The following is a 14,260-nucleotide window of genomic DNA, read 5'->3' on the forward strand; positions in this document are numbered from 1 at the left end:
CTGAGGGCAGTGCTTTATGTGAAGTGTTTCATTTGGTCCCCCACCCTCCACCCCATAAGGAGAACTCCTGCTATTATCTTCATTTTACAGCAAAGGAAACCAAAGTTTAGAGAGCTAAGTAGGTTGTCCAAATTTAGAAAACTCAAATGTGGCAGAGCTGGAGTTCAGATTCAGATCTGTCTGACTTCAAAGTTTTTAATCACTGTGAGCTATAATTGCCTTAACTGACAAAAATTTTGTCCCTGGGCCTTTTCTCCTGGAAGCCTTTTGATTCAGTGATTCTGATGATGGTAAACTACTAGAGATAATTCTAAATACAGCATTATTTATAATAGTGACCAAATGTAAGCAGTCTACTGCCTAACAATAAAAGTTGGAAGTAATAATCTGCAGACTATTTGCCTATTAAACCTTTTTTTTTTTTTGGCCGTGCCATGCAATCTTTAAGATCTAGTTCCCTGGCCAGGGAATGAACCTGCGCCCTCCACAGTGAAAGCACTTTAACCACCAGACCATCAGGGAATTCCCTATTTATGTTTTCTTATTAAGAGTTTATAATATGATTGTGTATAATATGGTAAGTGGAAACGCTGAGTAAAACTACTAGACTATCACAGAACTGTTTAAAAATGTGCATAAGAAAAAAATTAAAATTAATATCTCAAAATGTTAATAATGATTGCTTTCAGATATTGGAAATATGAGTGATTCCAAACCCCTTCTCCCACTTTACCATGATAAAGTTTCTATGCATTTTGTATAATGGAAAAATATATACATGATAAAATGTAGTGTTTTAAAATTGGCTTTGAGTTTTTTAGCAGTCTGTCTTCCAAGAAGACAGGCTTTTTTTCTTAGGTTTTTTTCTTACGTTTCATAACCTTTTAGTCATTAAACAAGTATAGAGTACCTACTAGTAATGTACCAGGGGCTTTTCTGGATGCTGGTTATAATACTAGTTAATAAAGTGAATTTAAAATCTGGTGGAAAAGACAGTTTTGTATCCCTTTTTTCACTTCATTTTATGAGCATTTCTCATTTTGTTAAAAATGTCTTAAATGTGATTATACAATTGTATAATTTATTTAACAAAGCCTTTGTTTTTTACTATTGAGCTTTCCTCAATTTTTTTACTATTATAAAGTGTACTATAGTGAAACTTTTGTATACCAATTCTTCCCCACAGTAATACTTATGTCCTAAGGCCAGAATTGTGGAAGTGGAATTAATGAGTTCAAGTACATAATAGGATTTTTGTTATGTATTTCCAGGTTGCTTTCCAGCAAAGTATAATTTTGAATAATATATCTAATGTTATTTACAAAAAGACCTAAGACCATGAAAGATAAACAGTTTTTAAACTCTCAAATCAAAAAAGGAAAAAGATAAGAGGAAAAAAAAAAAAACTTCTGGGTTTCTAACATACTAAAATGAATTTCTTGTTTTCCTTTTTCTTTTTTTGGTTGTTTTCCTTTTTCAAAAATATACTTCTGATCACAAAATACAATTAATCTTTTAAAGAGTTTCTTTTGTTACAGTTAATGAAATTAACTGAAATTAATGAAATTAATAGCTGCTAGCATGCAGAAATAGTTTTTGGTCAGATAGTTCAACTAGATAGATCATAATAAACATAAAAGTGTTAGGAACAAATTATTAGTGCATTCAACAGCTTGGATGAATCTTGAGGGAATTATGCTGAGTGAAAAATGCCAATCCCAGAAGATTAAGTGTTGTATGATTCCATTTATACAACTTTCTTAAAATGACATTATAGAAATGGAGACCATATATGTGGTTGCCAAGTTAGTGATAGGGTGGGAGGAAGTAGGGATAGCTACAAAAAATTAAAATGAAAGAGGCTTGTGATGATGGGAATGTTGCTATCTTTATTGTACCGGTATCAATATCTAGATTGTCACTTTGTATTCACTGCTGTCGATATAATTTTGCAAAGTGTTATTACTGAAGGGAACTGGATAAAGGGTACAAGGGTACATGTTCTGTGTTACTTTTCTACTATTTCACATAATTATTTCAGAATTTAAAATTTAATTTTCAAAACCTTGATTTTAGAAAGAAAACAAAAAATAGTGTCATGGATTTTGTTTCTATGAAGCCCCAATGATTTTATCGAATGATAAATTAGATTTAGAAGAGACCCTACCTCCTCTAGTTTAGTGGCCTGTGACCTATGATTGCTGGCCTATAGGGTCCTCAAAGGTTAAGAATAAAGATGTAGAAGCTATATTTCAACATTTTAAAGTCTAATAGATATTGCATATTTATATTATTTTATGTCTATTTAATAATACTTTTTGTGACACTCCTTATATGTCCTAGTTGACAGTTTAATCTGAGTTCATTCAATTAAAAATGAAAATAAAAACTATTACTTATAGATGCTATTTTATTGGTAAACAAAATCTTTCAAAAACATGGGTTTCATGGGAGAAAAGGCATCATAAATCCAAGATTGATGACCAAAACAAGGAAGAAACTAAGATTGCCAGTCACTATGTAAAATGCTTTCAGAATGCTTATTTTAACAATTACAGGGTGTATGTCATATTGAATCTCTTTTAAAGATGGATGAATAGGCTCAGAAAGGTTAAATGAACTCGCTTAGTCACAAAACTAAAAAGTACTAACTCAGATTCAATCTTATATCTTTCTGACTCCAAAACTAGTATCCTTTCTTCCTCTTTTTCTCACATTCTACCCTGATTTGCCAATAATTTATCCTTTATTATAAGATTGTCTAAACTTTTAAAATTATATATCCTATTAAAAAATTTGAGCACATTTCCCCAGTATATTTATTTATTTATGATATATGCAAAGCTTTTAATAAAAAATAAATTTTTAGTTTATGATAAATATAAATAGAAGTCCCAAGTGATTCTCTTGAACACTCCCTTGGCTATGTGTACTCCACTATGAAGGACACCCACCAGGTATATAGAGCCGTACTTCTTTTAGGTTATGGACTTTCTAAGACTCACTGGGGGTACTTTTAAAATGAATATTGCTGACTTCATCTTAAATCCAACCTATCAGACTCTCTGGGGGCAAGGCTCAAGAATCTGCATTTTATTCACAAACTCCCCAAGTGATTCCTAGCCCATCTGATAATTTGATAACCACTAATGTATCCTCTGCCTGAGTGGATGCATGATACCCTTTCATTATACTAGGGAGTAATTATTACATTTCTTTGACTTTTTAAACTAAATATCACTGATTTTCATAGTTGTTTCTCATGTGCAATATTCTGCCTCAACAGCTTTTGTCTCAACATCTGCTTTTCCTGAGCCACATCTTCTGCCTATTATTGACTTTAACATTCAAATGTGGTTTTAACTTTTTGTGATGTAGAGAGAGCATAAAGCAGCTCAGTTCTCCCACAGGGTAGATGTAAAAACATTAAAGAAAAGGATAAGAAATAACTCACTCTAAAATTGAAACCAAAAAAAAAAAAAAAAACTGAAACCAGAAGAGTGAAAAAATATGGGCCTAATTAGCTGTTTGTGGACATTACCCCAGAAATAACTCGTCATGAAAGAAGATTCTTAAATGTATTGCCACAAAAATGATGGGAGGGGAGCAGATCCAGCTTTGCTCCCTAAAATCATCTGAGAGAGGGATCAATTTGTAGCTTAACCAGTATATCCTCTGATGCATTATAATTCCTGGTTAAGACAGTGATGAATGAGAGATGCTTTTGTGTTGACAAATAGTAGGGGAAAGACAAAAAAATTCCCAGTCTCTTGTCTTCAACCCTGGGCAAGGAAAGGCTGCTGTGGTTCTTGAGGACTCTTTCTTTTTCTTTGTTATTTACAGCTTGATGCTAGGCCAGAGTGAGGCTAGGGTTCAGTGTACCTATTACTGTGATGTATCAGTATCCAAGTATTTGCTGAATGTTTACCTAGAAAGAGCAATGGTGTTGGCATCACAAGACTATTTTTTGAGTGGTATATGCTCTTTATTCTACTTTGTGGCCTTGGGCGGATCAGCTAGGCTTTCTACGAATGTTTCCCAATCTATAATACAAGGGTGATAATGTTTGCTATAAGCTATTCATAGGGTTATTGAAAAACTGAAATAAAATATATTAAATGGACCGCAGAAAATTTAAAGTGCTGCATGTGTGGTGATGAAGCATCAGAGTAGGTGGTTCTTGACAGTGAGCAAATGGCTATTTCTTTTATTTTTACAGCATGAATGTGTTTCGCAATCTTTTTCTTCACAAATAGTCCAAATCAACACTTCATAGCAAATCATATTAAACATACCACATGTTCTATGGGAAATAAAATACAAAGAGAAAGCTCTCAGAGATGTTGGTTACAGCATTATTTATATCTGAAAACAATGTCTCCAAATGTAGGAGAATGGTTAAATAAATTTTAAACCACCCACAGAATGAAAAGAGTGTAGCTGAATATGTACTTAAGAAGCATGTATTATATATAAATATTAATGAAGAGCTTTTAATGAGTTGTTTATATAATAGCATTTCATATATATAAAAATGCTTAGAAAAAAATACACAGCAATACTCTGCAATGTCAGTAATTTTCTTCTGCATGCTAAGAGTGTGTAATTTTTTTTTTCTAAGATAGGTATGCATTTCTCTTAGAGATCGCCGCAGATGCTAAATAAGTGAAGTCTTAGGGAATAAGCATACCACTTGGAAAACTTGTTTATTTTTATTGTCAATGTGGATGATGTTTTATGTTACATGATACACATGTGTATGCATATCTATGGATTATACTTTCTAAGTTGCAGGGGCATGAATTCATACAGCCATCATTTCTAAATAGTAAAGAGGATTGTAAGTCTGCAGATGATGAAGAAATAGAGGTTTTCTGCAGGAGGTTATTCAATGTGGTCTTTGTTTTCTCCGTTTCAGGTGCTGATAGTCTGCAGCACGGGTTTGGCTGGGGTTATGCTGCTCAACTACCAACAAGATTACACAGTATGGGTGCTGCCTCTGATCATCGTCTGCCTCTTTGCTTTCCTAGTCGCCCATTGCTTCCTGTCCATTTATGAAATGGTAGTGGATGTTTTATTCTTGTGTTTTGCTGTTGATACAAAATACAATGATGGGAGCCCAGGCAGAGAATTTTATATGGATAAAGTACTGATGGTAAGTACTTCAAATGCCCTCTATTGCTTTAAGGATTAAAAATACTAATATAAATGTTGTAGAACATTCTCTATGTTTAATTCCCATTATATGCAACTGAGTAATTCAGAATTAATCTGTAGCACTCATGAATGAGGCTAGTCTTGGGGAAGTCAGGGAAGAAGACCCTTTTGGCAAGAATGAGACCATTTCAATCCACCTAGCTAGAGCAGTGTCCCACTGAGAGTCCTGAGTTCACATTGTTCCCTACTGTTCTCCTTGTCTCTGCAGTTAGATGAACTTAAGTAGGCATTTTTAGCCCTTGAAACTGCAATGTTGGACCACTCACATTCTAAGTGCCTTTTCTGAATCAGGATTCAAAGACGAAAAGTTTTATTTCCCGGGTTGTAGTGCCTACCTGTATTTCTCCATCTACCACTTTTCTAAATATTATTGCTGTCAACCTGTTAAAACTCATTTTCCTAGGTATGCCAAGCCAAACTGAAGATGTTTTGTAATGAATACAGATTATCAGACCCATGACTGGTAGATTGTATTGTTTTCCACTAGTCAAGATCCAAACCTTTACAAAGATAACATATTCTTTATAGTTACATAGCCTCTACAGCTTCCCTATATTAGAACCTCAGTTAAATGTTTTAAAAAATTTGGAAATCATATTAAAATGATTTAAATACTAGGATCTATGTTAAATGCTACCTAATTAAAGATATTTTTGATAATACTTTACTATTAATCTGTGAAATATTCCTATCTCAAGAATGAATAGTATTGAAGATTAAACATTAGACATTGAAATAACAAAACATCATCCAGTAATATGGTTTATCCAGTTAAATCTAAAATAAATGTATTAATAAATAAGCTAGATTTTTTTTCAATTTCAAAAATTCCAAATGATTCAACTGATCTATTTGATATTCATTATCTCTATTACTAAGAACATCACCAGCTACATTTTGGGCATTTTATAATCTCAATTATAATCCTAACTGATTATTCTCATCATTGAACTTGACTTAAGAGCACTGCATCTCTCTTGTGATTAAGGCATTTAGAAGGAGGGATTTGTTTTGTTCTTTAAGCCACTGATGAAAAACAGAGTAAAATATACAGTTTTTCTCATTTTAGTTTTGTCTATAAGAATGATGAGGATATTGAATGAGGAAGTGCTCCATAAACTTTGACAGGATAGAAATGTTTCCTTTGGGGCATAATCCCATTTTAACTGCTTCTGACCAGCTGTTTCTGGTTGTTACTCCCTGTCTTCCTACTTTATGGAATAATTTCAAGGCCATATAGACAATTTTTTTAAAGTAGCTTATTTATGCCTTGGTAAAAATAGTATACTAAGTAGTGTGAGTGCTTTCTTTTACCTACTAGAGTTATTTTAAAGAGGGGGCTTAGTGGAATAAAATGTTCTTGTTTCATTTATTTAGCCTTGATATGAAAAAAAGTAAAATAACGAAACAAAATTCTAAGGGTGAGAAAATAGTCTTTTCTAAAAAACAAGAGTGATTTTCTCTTCCAGATAACTAAACATCTCTTTGAGTCTAAGTAAGATTGTCACAAGGAATGGTGGGAAAAAAGATTTTATATCAACAGCTTGCAGTCCATACCCTCAAACTGAGCCATTCTTGTTTATGGTACCAAACATTATTTATTGCTGTTTTTTTTTAGGCCATCCATTTACCATTACTGAGTCAAACATGTCAATATTCTTTAGAAATCATCTACCATCTAAAGTCTGAAAGGACCTAAGAATTTATGTAATCTGGTTCCTGTTTTTCAGGAGTTTGTGGAAAACAGTAGGAAAGCAATGAAGGAAGCTGGTAAGGGAGGCGCTGCTGATGCCAGAGAGCTAAAACCGATGGTAGGTGGTGGTGAGGAGGCAGCTGCCCTCCAGGAATTTCACTTTCTCTTCCTCTCTCTCTCTCTCTTCACTGACTGCACTTGTTCAGGAGAAGCTGTTGTGATCTGTATCACGCAGGACATGCTGCTCTTTCTGTTTGTGTGTTTACCCATCACTTGGATGGCGGAACTCTTGTCCCAGCTGAGACCGCCTTCTGTAAAAGTAAGCTGAAAGGAACAGTGTTCATGCCGGGGATAGGGGATCTCTTTGTCCCTGAGGTGAACTTGGCAGTTTCCTTTTTTTGTTGTTGTTTTTAGCTATCAGAGTTTAGTTTTCATGGGACAGAACATTGGGCTGTGCACTTGAACTGACAGTTTAATACTTATCATTTTAGAAGTTATGATAGCAATTCCTTTCAACTTGCTGAAATTCATATTTCTCCCCCATTCTAATATTGGTTTGTTTATGTTGCTGTCTTCTCCCCTTTGCTGACTTTTTCTTCTGTTGCCTGGACTGTACTTTCTTTGTTTCTTAAGTGATTTTTCAGTAGCAAACAGGGCTATTTCTATCCACACCCACATTCCCACTCAGTAAGACAATCTGGTCATCTCCAGCCTCAGCTTAATTGTGAGAAAGATAAATTATCTCTGGTCAGTGATATATATAACCACTCTCTTTTCATTTGAAAAAAGCAACTTAAAGTTAACCAGTGAAAGAGAATCCTGAGTAGCTTTTCCAACACACATTCGTACTGCTGCATGACAGATGTCTTTAGCTATACTGGCCTAATTACTGCTTGTATTACAAATGTATTCTTCTTAAATAGCATGTTTATTTCAAAATATTATATAATTGCCTCCATCCTTAAAACAGTTAATTTAAAATAACATGTCTTCTGATTGCATATAATGTCCCAAGAAAGGGAAGGGAAGGATTCTTTTGTCTTTCTTCTTTATACTAATAAATGGTTTGAGTTATAAGTCTCTAATTTAAGAAATAGATAGTTTAAAGCAAGTCCATTTAAGTATGTAGGAATAGAGGAGATGGGTTCATGGCAGAGGTACATGTTTGTACAAAATTATTGCATAGTTAACCTGCATTAAAACCTCACAAAATGTTTAGACATAAACTCTTCTCTATAACCCCATCCGTTGCCTGTTTCAGTGTTGCTCTTAATAGCATTGATGATGATAAAATAAAAACTTCAACACTTATAGTCCCAAGGCACAGGTTGCTCTAATCATAATTAAAAAGATTTAGAATGGCCATGTAAACTCTTAGTTTTAAGTGTGCATCAGCCAGAACTAGATGAACAGAGAAGGGGTGCTAATCACCAGTATCTCCTATGAGGATCCTCACCTTCCTACCCTTTCTTTCTGCATCCCCTTTACTTCACGTAGCCTGAGGGGCTTGAAGTGAAAATTCTGCCCACACCAAGGTGGTCTGGAAAAAAGAGGAAGGCTTCCTTCTTGGCCACTGCTTGGTTGTCTAATTGTTCAGAAAATAAAGTTTCAAACCCAAAACTTTTAAAAGATATATACAGTCTTAAAATGTAAACTCTCCCCTCTTTTCTCTCTTTTCAGTGGTTGAAGCTTACATTAAATCATTCTTCAGTGAAAGGTGTTTAAAGAAAGGGAGAAATAATTAGAACTTTAGCACTAGCTACTCTGACCATGAGCTAGCAGGTATTTCTGTCTTATCCTTGGGGGAAGATAGCTGACTTGTGGCATACCAGAATGCAAATATATCTTCTCTTACCTAGACCCCTCATTCATAGGTATTAGTACTAGCAGAATTGCCTACATTATGTGGCATTCTACTAGAAGCCAAAAATGTAGAAAGGGTTTTTTCCCCCTAATATTAGTTTCAGTTTTGAATTAATATCCCTTAATTCAGAAACTGCATTGAATTCTTCATTCTGCTTTTATTTTATGTTGTTCACTGGTTCATTGCTTACAGATTAATGACAAAGCCCTCTGCTATGTATCCAAATACATCCTTTATGTGTTGTTTTTCTGGTGCTTTGCACACTGTAGCATTTGATCTGTAAGAATGATATTTTAAGTGGTTCAAAAAGTCCCTGTGAGAGAAGTGTGAATTGTTGTTCCCAGCATAGTTAAGTCTTTTAACTTTTAAATCTTTCATCAGCACCTTTACTTCTTCTCTTCTTTTGTAGTATGCATGATGAGAGTTGACCCCAGCTACCACCAGCATCTTGTGTATGTCCGTAAAGAATTATCTGAGAAATTCCCTCCTATAGTTTGGGGCTTGGTTGAATTTAGGATTGCTTGTTTGTATTTGCTTGGTTTAATTCACATGTTGTTCCCTTAGATGAAAGTTCTGTTAACAGACCATCATCTATTGAAACACTGCTGTTCAAGTTCACTGTCTTTCTCTTTAATGCAATAGTTTAATATAGGAAGTTTTTTCAGTCTATAAAATAATGTGCAGAAATCTAAGATTTAAATATTTACTTTTGACGGGATCACTGAACTAAATGTCAGTTCAATTCAGTTCAGTCACTCAGTCGTGTCCGACTCTTTGTGACCCCATGAATCGCAGCACGCCAGGCCTCCCTGTCCATCACCAACTCCTGGAGTTCACTCAGACTCATGTCCATAGAGTCGGTGATGCCATCCAGCCATCTCATCCTCTGTTGTCCCCTTCTCCTCCTGCCCCCAATCCCTCCCAGCATCAGAGTCTTTTCCAATGAGTCAACTCTTTGCATGAGGTGGCCAAAGTACTGGAGTTTCAGCTTTAGCATCAATCCTTCCAAAGAACACTCAGGACTGATCTCCTTTAGGATGGACTGGTTGGACCTCCTTGCAGTCCAAGGGACTCTCAAGAGTCTTCTCCAACACCATAATTCAAAAGCATCAATTCTTCGGTGCTCAGCTTTCTTTATAGTCCAACTCTCACATCCATACATGATCACTGGAAGAACCATACCCTTGACTAGAAGGACCTTTACTTCCAAGTTTTCTCTTAGACTTGAGAGAGCACCTCACTAGTTAAGGAAACTTTGAAGGTTTGTAAGGTCTTTCTATAAATCTTTGAAAATTATTTTAGAAAAATTTACCAGATATGATGAGGTTTAAGAAAAAGATATTCTGGCCTTCTGCTTTTTGTCATACAGGAGAAACTTACAGAGAAAATGGAGGAAAAAACCTGGGCACTAGAGCAATGTAAACTAGAGATGAATTCTCTGCCTATCTTAAAGATGACCCACAGGGAAATGTGAATTTCAATAGGAATTTCAGACCCTGGAATTTAGGTTCAGGAGAGAGGGATTCTCAATCCATTTTGCTTTATTGCCATTTGTGACCATCTGTGTATTTGTAACATCATTCATGATCTCCTTTTAATGATAATTGTCTAAGATTATACTCTGTATGACTTTGTTTTCTAGGCTTCGGGAGCAAGTTCTGCTTGAACCTAGCTGATCGTTATGGAACCCATTGACATTCCAAAACAATATATACACATAACTATGTATTTGTGTGTGTGGGTGTGTGTATATATGTATATGTATGTGTGTATATATATGTATACGTATATACACACACACACATAATCAGCCAAAATCAGAGAAAAGGAACAGGGATTTAATACCTTTTTTATGCTTATTTTTGTCAAACATGTACTCCTTTCATACGGGTGGCTTTTACAAGGCAACTGCCATCATTTAATGTTTTCAATTGTAATTGTCTTAATGGAAATGTTAAGATTCATATCTGATTAACATTTTTAATAACTTAGAGGAGATTTTAACTTTAGTTATTTAAATTAGGTAAAATTATTGTACTGAATCCTCTGTCTAAAGTTTATTCAGGGGTGATTTCCCTGTTGTGTGCATAAAATCAAGACCTTATTTTACTGATGCATAAGTCCTAGTGGGATGAGACTAGGCATATGCTTTCAGGTTAATAAGGACTTACTCCAATCAGTTTTCCCCAATCAAAGAAGCCATGTCATTTTCCTTTTAGAAACATACAAGTGGACCCAATTTGGGAATTTTCATAATAGCTCATGCATTTGTCAGCCAACATTAAAATGTAACCAACTCCTCAGGTATTTGTAGTTTACCCTAATGCTTCTATAAAGAGAGTAGGTAAAAAAGAAAAGGGTAGATAATCTTTCTTATGCAAACTTTTTTCTTACATTTTGTCTTTCTTTCTTTTGATGTTAGTAGCATCCTCCACACATTCGTGTGCCTGATTTGAAAGGAAGCTGGGGCACCCAGCAAGTTTAGCCTTTAAGTTTCTGTGTATCGGTTTGCAGAGTAAATAATGCAGAGGAATAAAAAAGGGAGAGACGCATGGAACACAAAGCATTGAAAATTCCGGTGCTTGGGCTTCTGCTTCAGAGGAACCCTAGTGGCTTAGAGCTAAACAGCCATTTTATTCGAATGCTTGCTGTAAAACTTAAAAACATACTGGCAGGTGCTCCTCTTCTTGGCAATTCATTAAGTATCCAGAATTCTACAATGTTTAACTGAAGAATTGGTTAACGTTTTGATCCTCAAGTGTTGAACGTTCTTTGTGTTTGGGGATGGGTTTTGGGTTTTGGGGGGTTTTTTAATTCCTGAAGCTTACCAGATATGAATGGCTAATATTCCATTGTTCTGCTTATTGTAATGGTGAATGCTTTAAGAAAAAAAGTGTAATTTGCTAAGAATAATTCATGATCTGTTTATGCGATAACTCCTTTTTGTTACAATTTTTTTAAAAAAAGCTATTTTTGTTAATGTAAAGTAAATATTTCAGAGCAGATTTTTTAAACTTATTGCACTAAATACAGGCTCTGTACAAAATAAAAAAAAGAAAAGCCTCAGCATTTTATCATTCCATGGAAGGAGAATCTTTTGAAAGAAAGCATTGCCTCCTACCAGAATTAGAAAATGAATTAGACCGGTATTATGGAAATACATACAATTACTGTCACTAGGGCTTAATAAGCAGCTGTTTGCTAATGTGCTTCCTTTCAAAGGGTTGGACCTTTAAATTGCTGCAAAAGGTAAATTGTATTTTTTTTTTTTTTTAAGTATCCGTGTTCTTTAGCTAGGGTAAAATTTGCTAAATGCCTTGGTTTCTTTTCAAAGCTCATGTAATATTTCTGACTTTTCAGAATATTTGCAATAAGAGTCTGGAATTAAAAAAAAAGAAACAAGAGCTCATGTCTTGGCAAGATCACGGAAAATAATATTATGAGAGTAGCTAATTTGAAACAATAATTCTCCAGAAGTTAACATCTAACATCTGATGTCACTAAATGATATCATTGTGCTCTTTTATATCATTTGAAATGGAATAAATATAATCATGTAACTAATCATCCAAATAGGTGAGAGAGCAAATCATGTAAGAAAATTTAGCATACCTTCTGTTTCATAGCCACACAGATTATGGACATTAAGAAACATTGGGAACTAAATTTAGGATTGGCAAAAGTCTAGAAGATGGGTATCAAAACAGAAGACATTCCAGGCGCTAGTTATTTTAGGAGGTGTCCCTCCAAAGTGACCTGCTGGAAGTCTTGCATTTGGAAATTAGGTTCTGCTCACTTGGACATCCCAGCACCATGGACACTTGCTGCTCCCTGTTCCGTATGCTCGCAATCTCAGCTATTTGGAAGCCACCAGGAATGCTTTCTAATTATCATTTGCAACTAGAACTGTAATCAGAAAGAAATTTTGTATTTTTGTATAACTGGATTGTGTGCCATTTTATATAACAGGTCCTGTTTTACAAATAAATTTTGTTTTACTAACATTGTGTTTAGAAATTATGATCTATGTGTAACCATGTCATTTGTGTTCCAAATTAATGGCCAGCCTGTTTCCCCTTCAGTGAATGTGTGTGCCATACAGGTAGATATATGCAGACGGGCATATATTATTATGCACAGGCATAATATTATACAGGCACACACAGAGAGATATTTGATTTATAGAATATCACTCTCTCATGAGCTTCATTCCTTGAGGCATTTTAGAAGGACTCACAGAGGCTTTTTAGCAATATTCGAATGTTTTGAGGTTATGTTTGAATAGTCCTGCTGCCGCTTTCATTCATCATGAGTCATTCCTCAGCTAGCTCTGGGCTGCCTTACTGCTATTTGCTCTCTGCCTCCATCTCTGCCCAAGTGAGAAGAATAGATGAAGAACAAAAATTATCTGTGAAATGTGGTTACCTGAAAACTTTTATAAACCACTGACTCTGTGTTGTGGTTTTTGTCTTTTTCTGTGATGTATCTTCAAAAAGCATGTTCAGGACACCTATTTCCAGAGTTGTAGTGAGCGTCCTCTCGTCAAGGGTAATCACAGTGAGAAGAGAATCATAATTGTTGCTGCCATCGGAAAATTCAGGCTCTGGTGCCTGATTCAGACTTTCTGGGCTCCTGCCTGAAGATTAAGCTCTGCTGTATATAATAGGGAAGGGAAAAGGTTATATTTCAGTATAAATCCGAGAGACCCATCTTCTATGGGAGGCTTACCAGTACATTAGGTAAACATTAGGAATTTAGCTAGAGCACTGAGATTGTATAATCCTTGTAAGGATGAGCACAGCTCAAAGCAGGTTGTTCCTTTAAACCATTTAATGCAGTGTTTAATGTTTAAGGATTAGAACTTTTATCCTAGCCTATTGCATAATTAAGTCCTAAGTTACTGCAGTTTAAGTAGCTTAACTGTATGTTGGTCCTTCAACTTTTACCATAATGGTTGAGGAGGGGGCACTCACTGAGTCTATTTAAAAGTTATGTGGCAAATAAGTTTTCCCTTTGTACAGATGCTCCCTCTTATTTTTTTCTTTTTTCAGCGAAAGGCAGTAAGCTGCCAGTTCCCAATACCACTGATCTTGGTCTGCCACGGGCTCTGTTATCTTCCAGGGCAGTTTCAGGATTTCACCAGGCTAGAGGGTAGTGAGGAAATGACTCCTTCCTGTATTGTGGTCCTGAACCACTTGAAACCAGAGTAAGGCTCCTCCCACCCTCTCCCTTACTACAGGTACCAAATATTCATGAGTCCGTATTAATGCCCCTAAGGCCCAGACCGTTTCCACCAAGCACCACTACTGGCTAATAAAGACCACTGAAAGGCCTTCAATGTAGAATTCTACGGTCATTCCCAAAACTAGAGCTGATAGTTATGGTGACCTGAATGTTTTGTTTTATTTTTGATCAGTAACCTCACTTGAATTTTTGGAGTTTCCAGTAGCCTTAACATAACCTCTGAGACATTTCCTTCAGAAAGG

General features: G+C 35.3%; 1 protein-coding gene across 3 annotated transcripts in view; it reads left to right on the forward strand.

Moving 5' to 3' along the window:
• The window catches only part of SLC44A1 (solute carrier family 44 member 1), a 215,181-nt gene that overhangs the window by 153,883 nt on the left and 47,038 nt on the right, over window positions 1–14,260 (forward strand). Inside the window, exons 14-16 of one of the 3 annotated variants that reach the window (XM_018052545.1) lie at window positions 4,919–5,155; window positions 6,948–7,028; window positions 10,417–12,794. In XM_018052545.1, coding sequence (XP_017908034.1) covers window positions 4,919–5,155; window positions 6,948–7,028; window positions 10,417–10,440 — 342 coding nt within the window. In that variant the 3' untranslated portion in view covers window positions 10,441–12,794. Of the gene's footprint in view, window positions 1–4,918; window positions 5,156–6,947; window positions 7,800–10,416; window positions 12,795–14,260 lie in introns of those variants that run through there. The other 2 variants (XM_018052546.1, XM_018052547.1) reach the window with 2 other exon arrangements.

Source organism: Capra hircus, chromosome 8, assembly GCF_001704415.2.
Source record: "Capra hircus breed San Clemente chromosome 8, ASM170441v1, whole genome shotgun sequence".
Lineage (NCBI taxonomy): Eukaryota > Metazoa > Chordata > Mammalia > Artiodactyla > Bovidae > Capra > Capra hircus.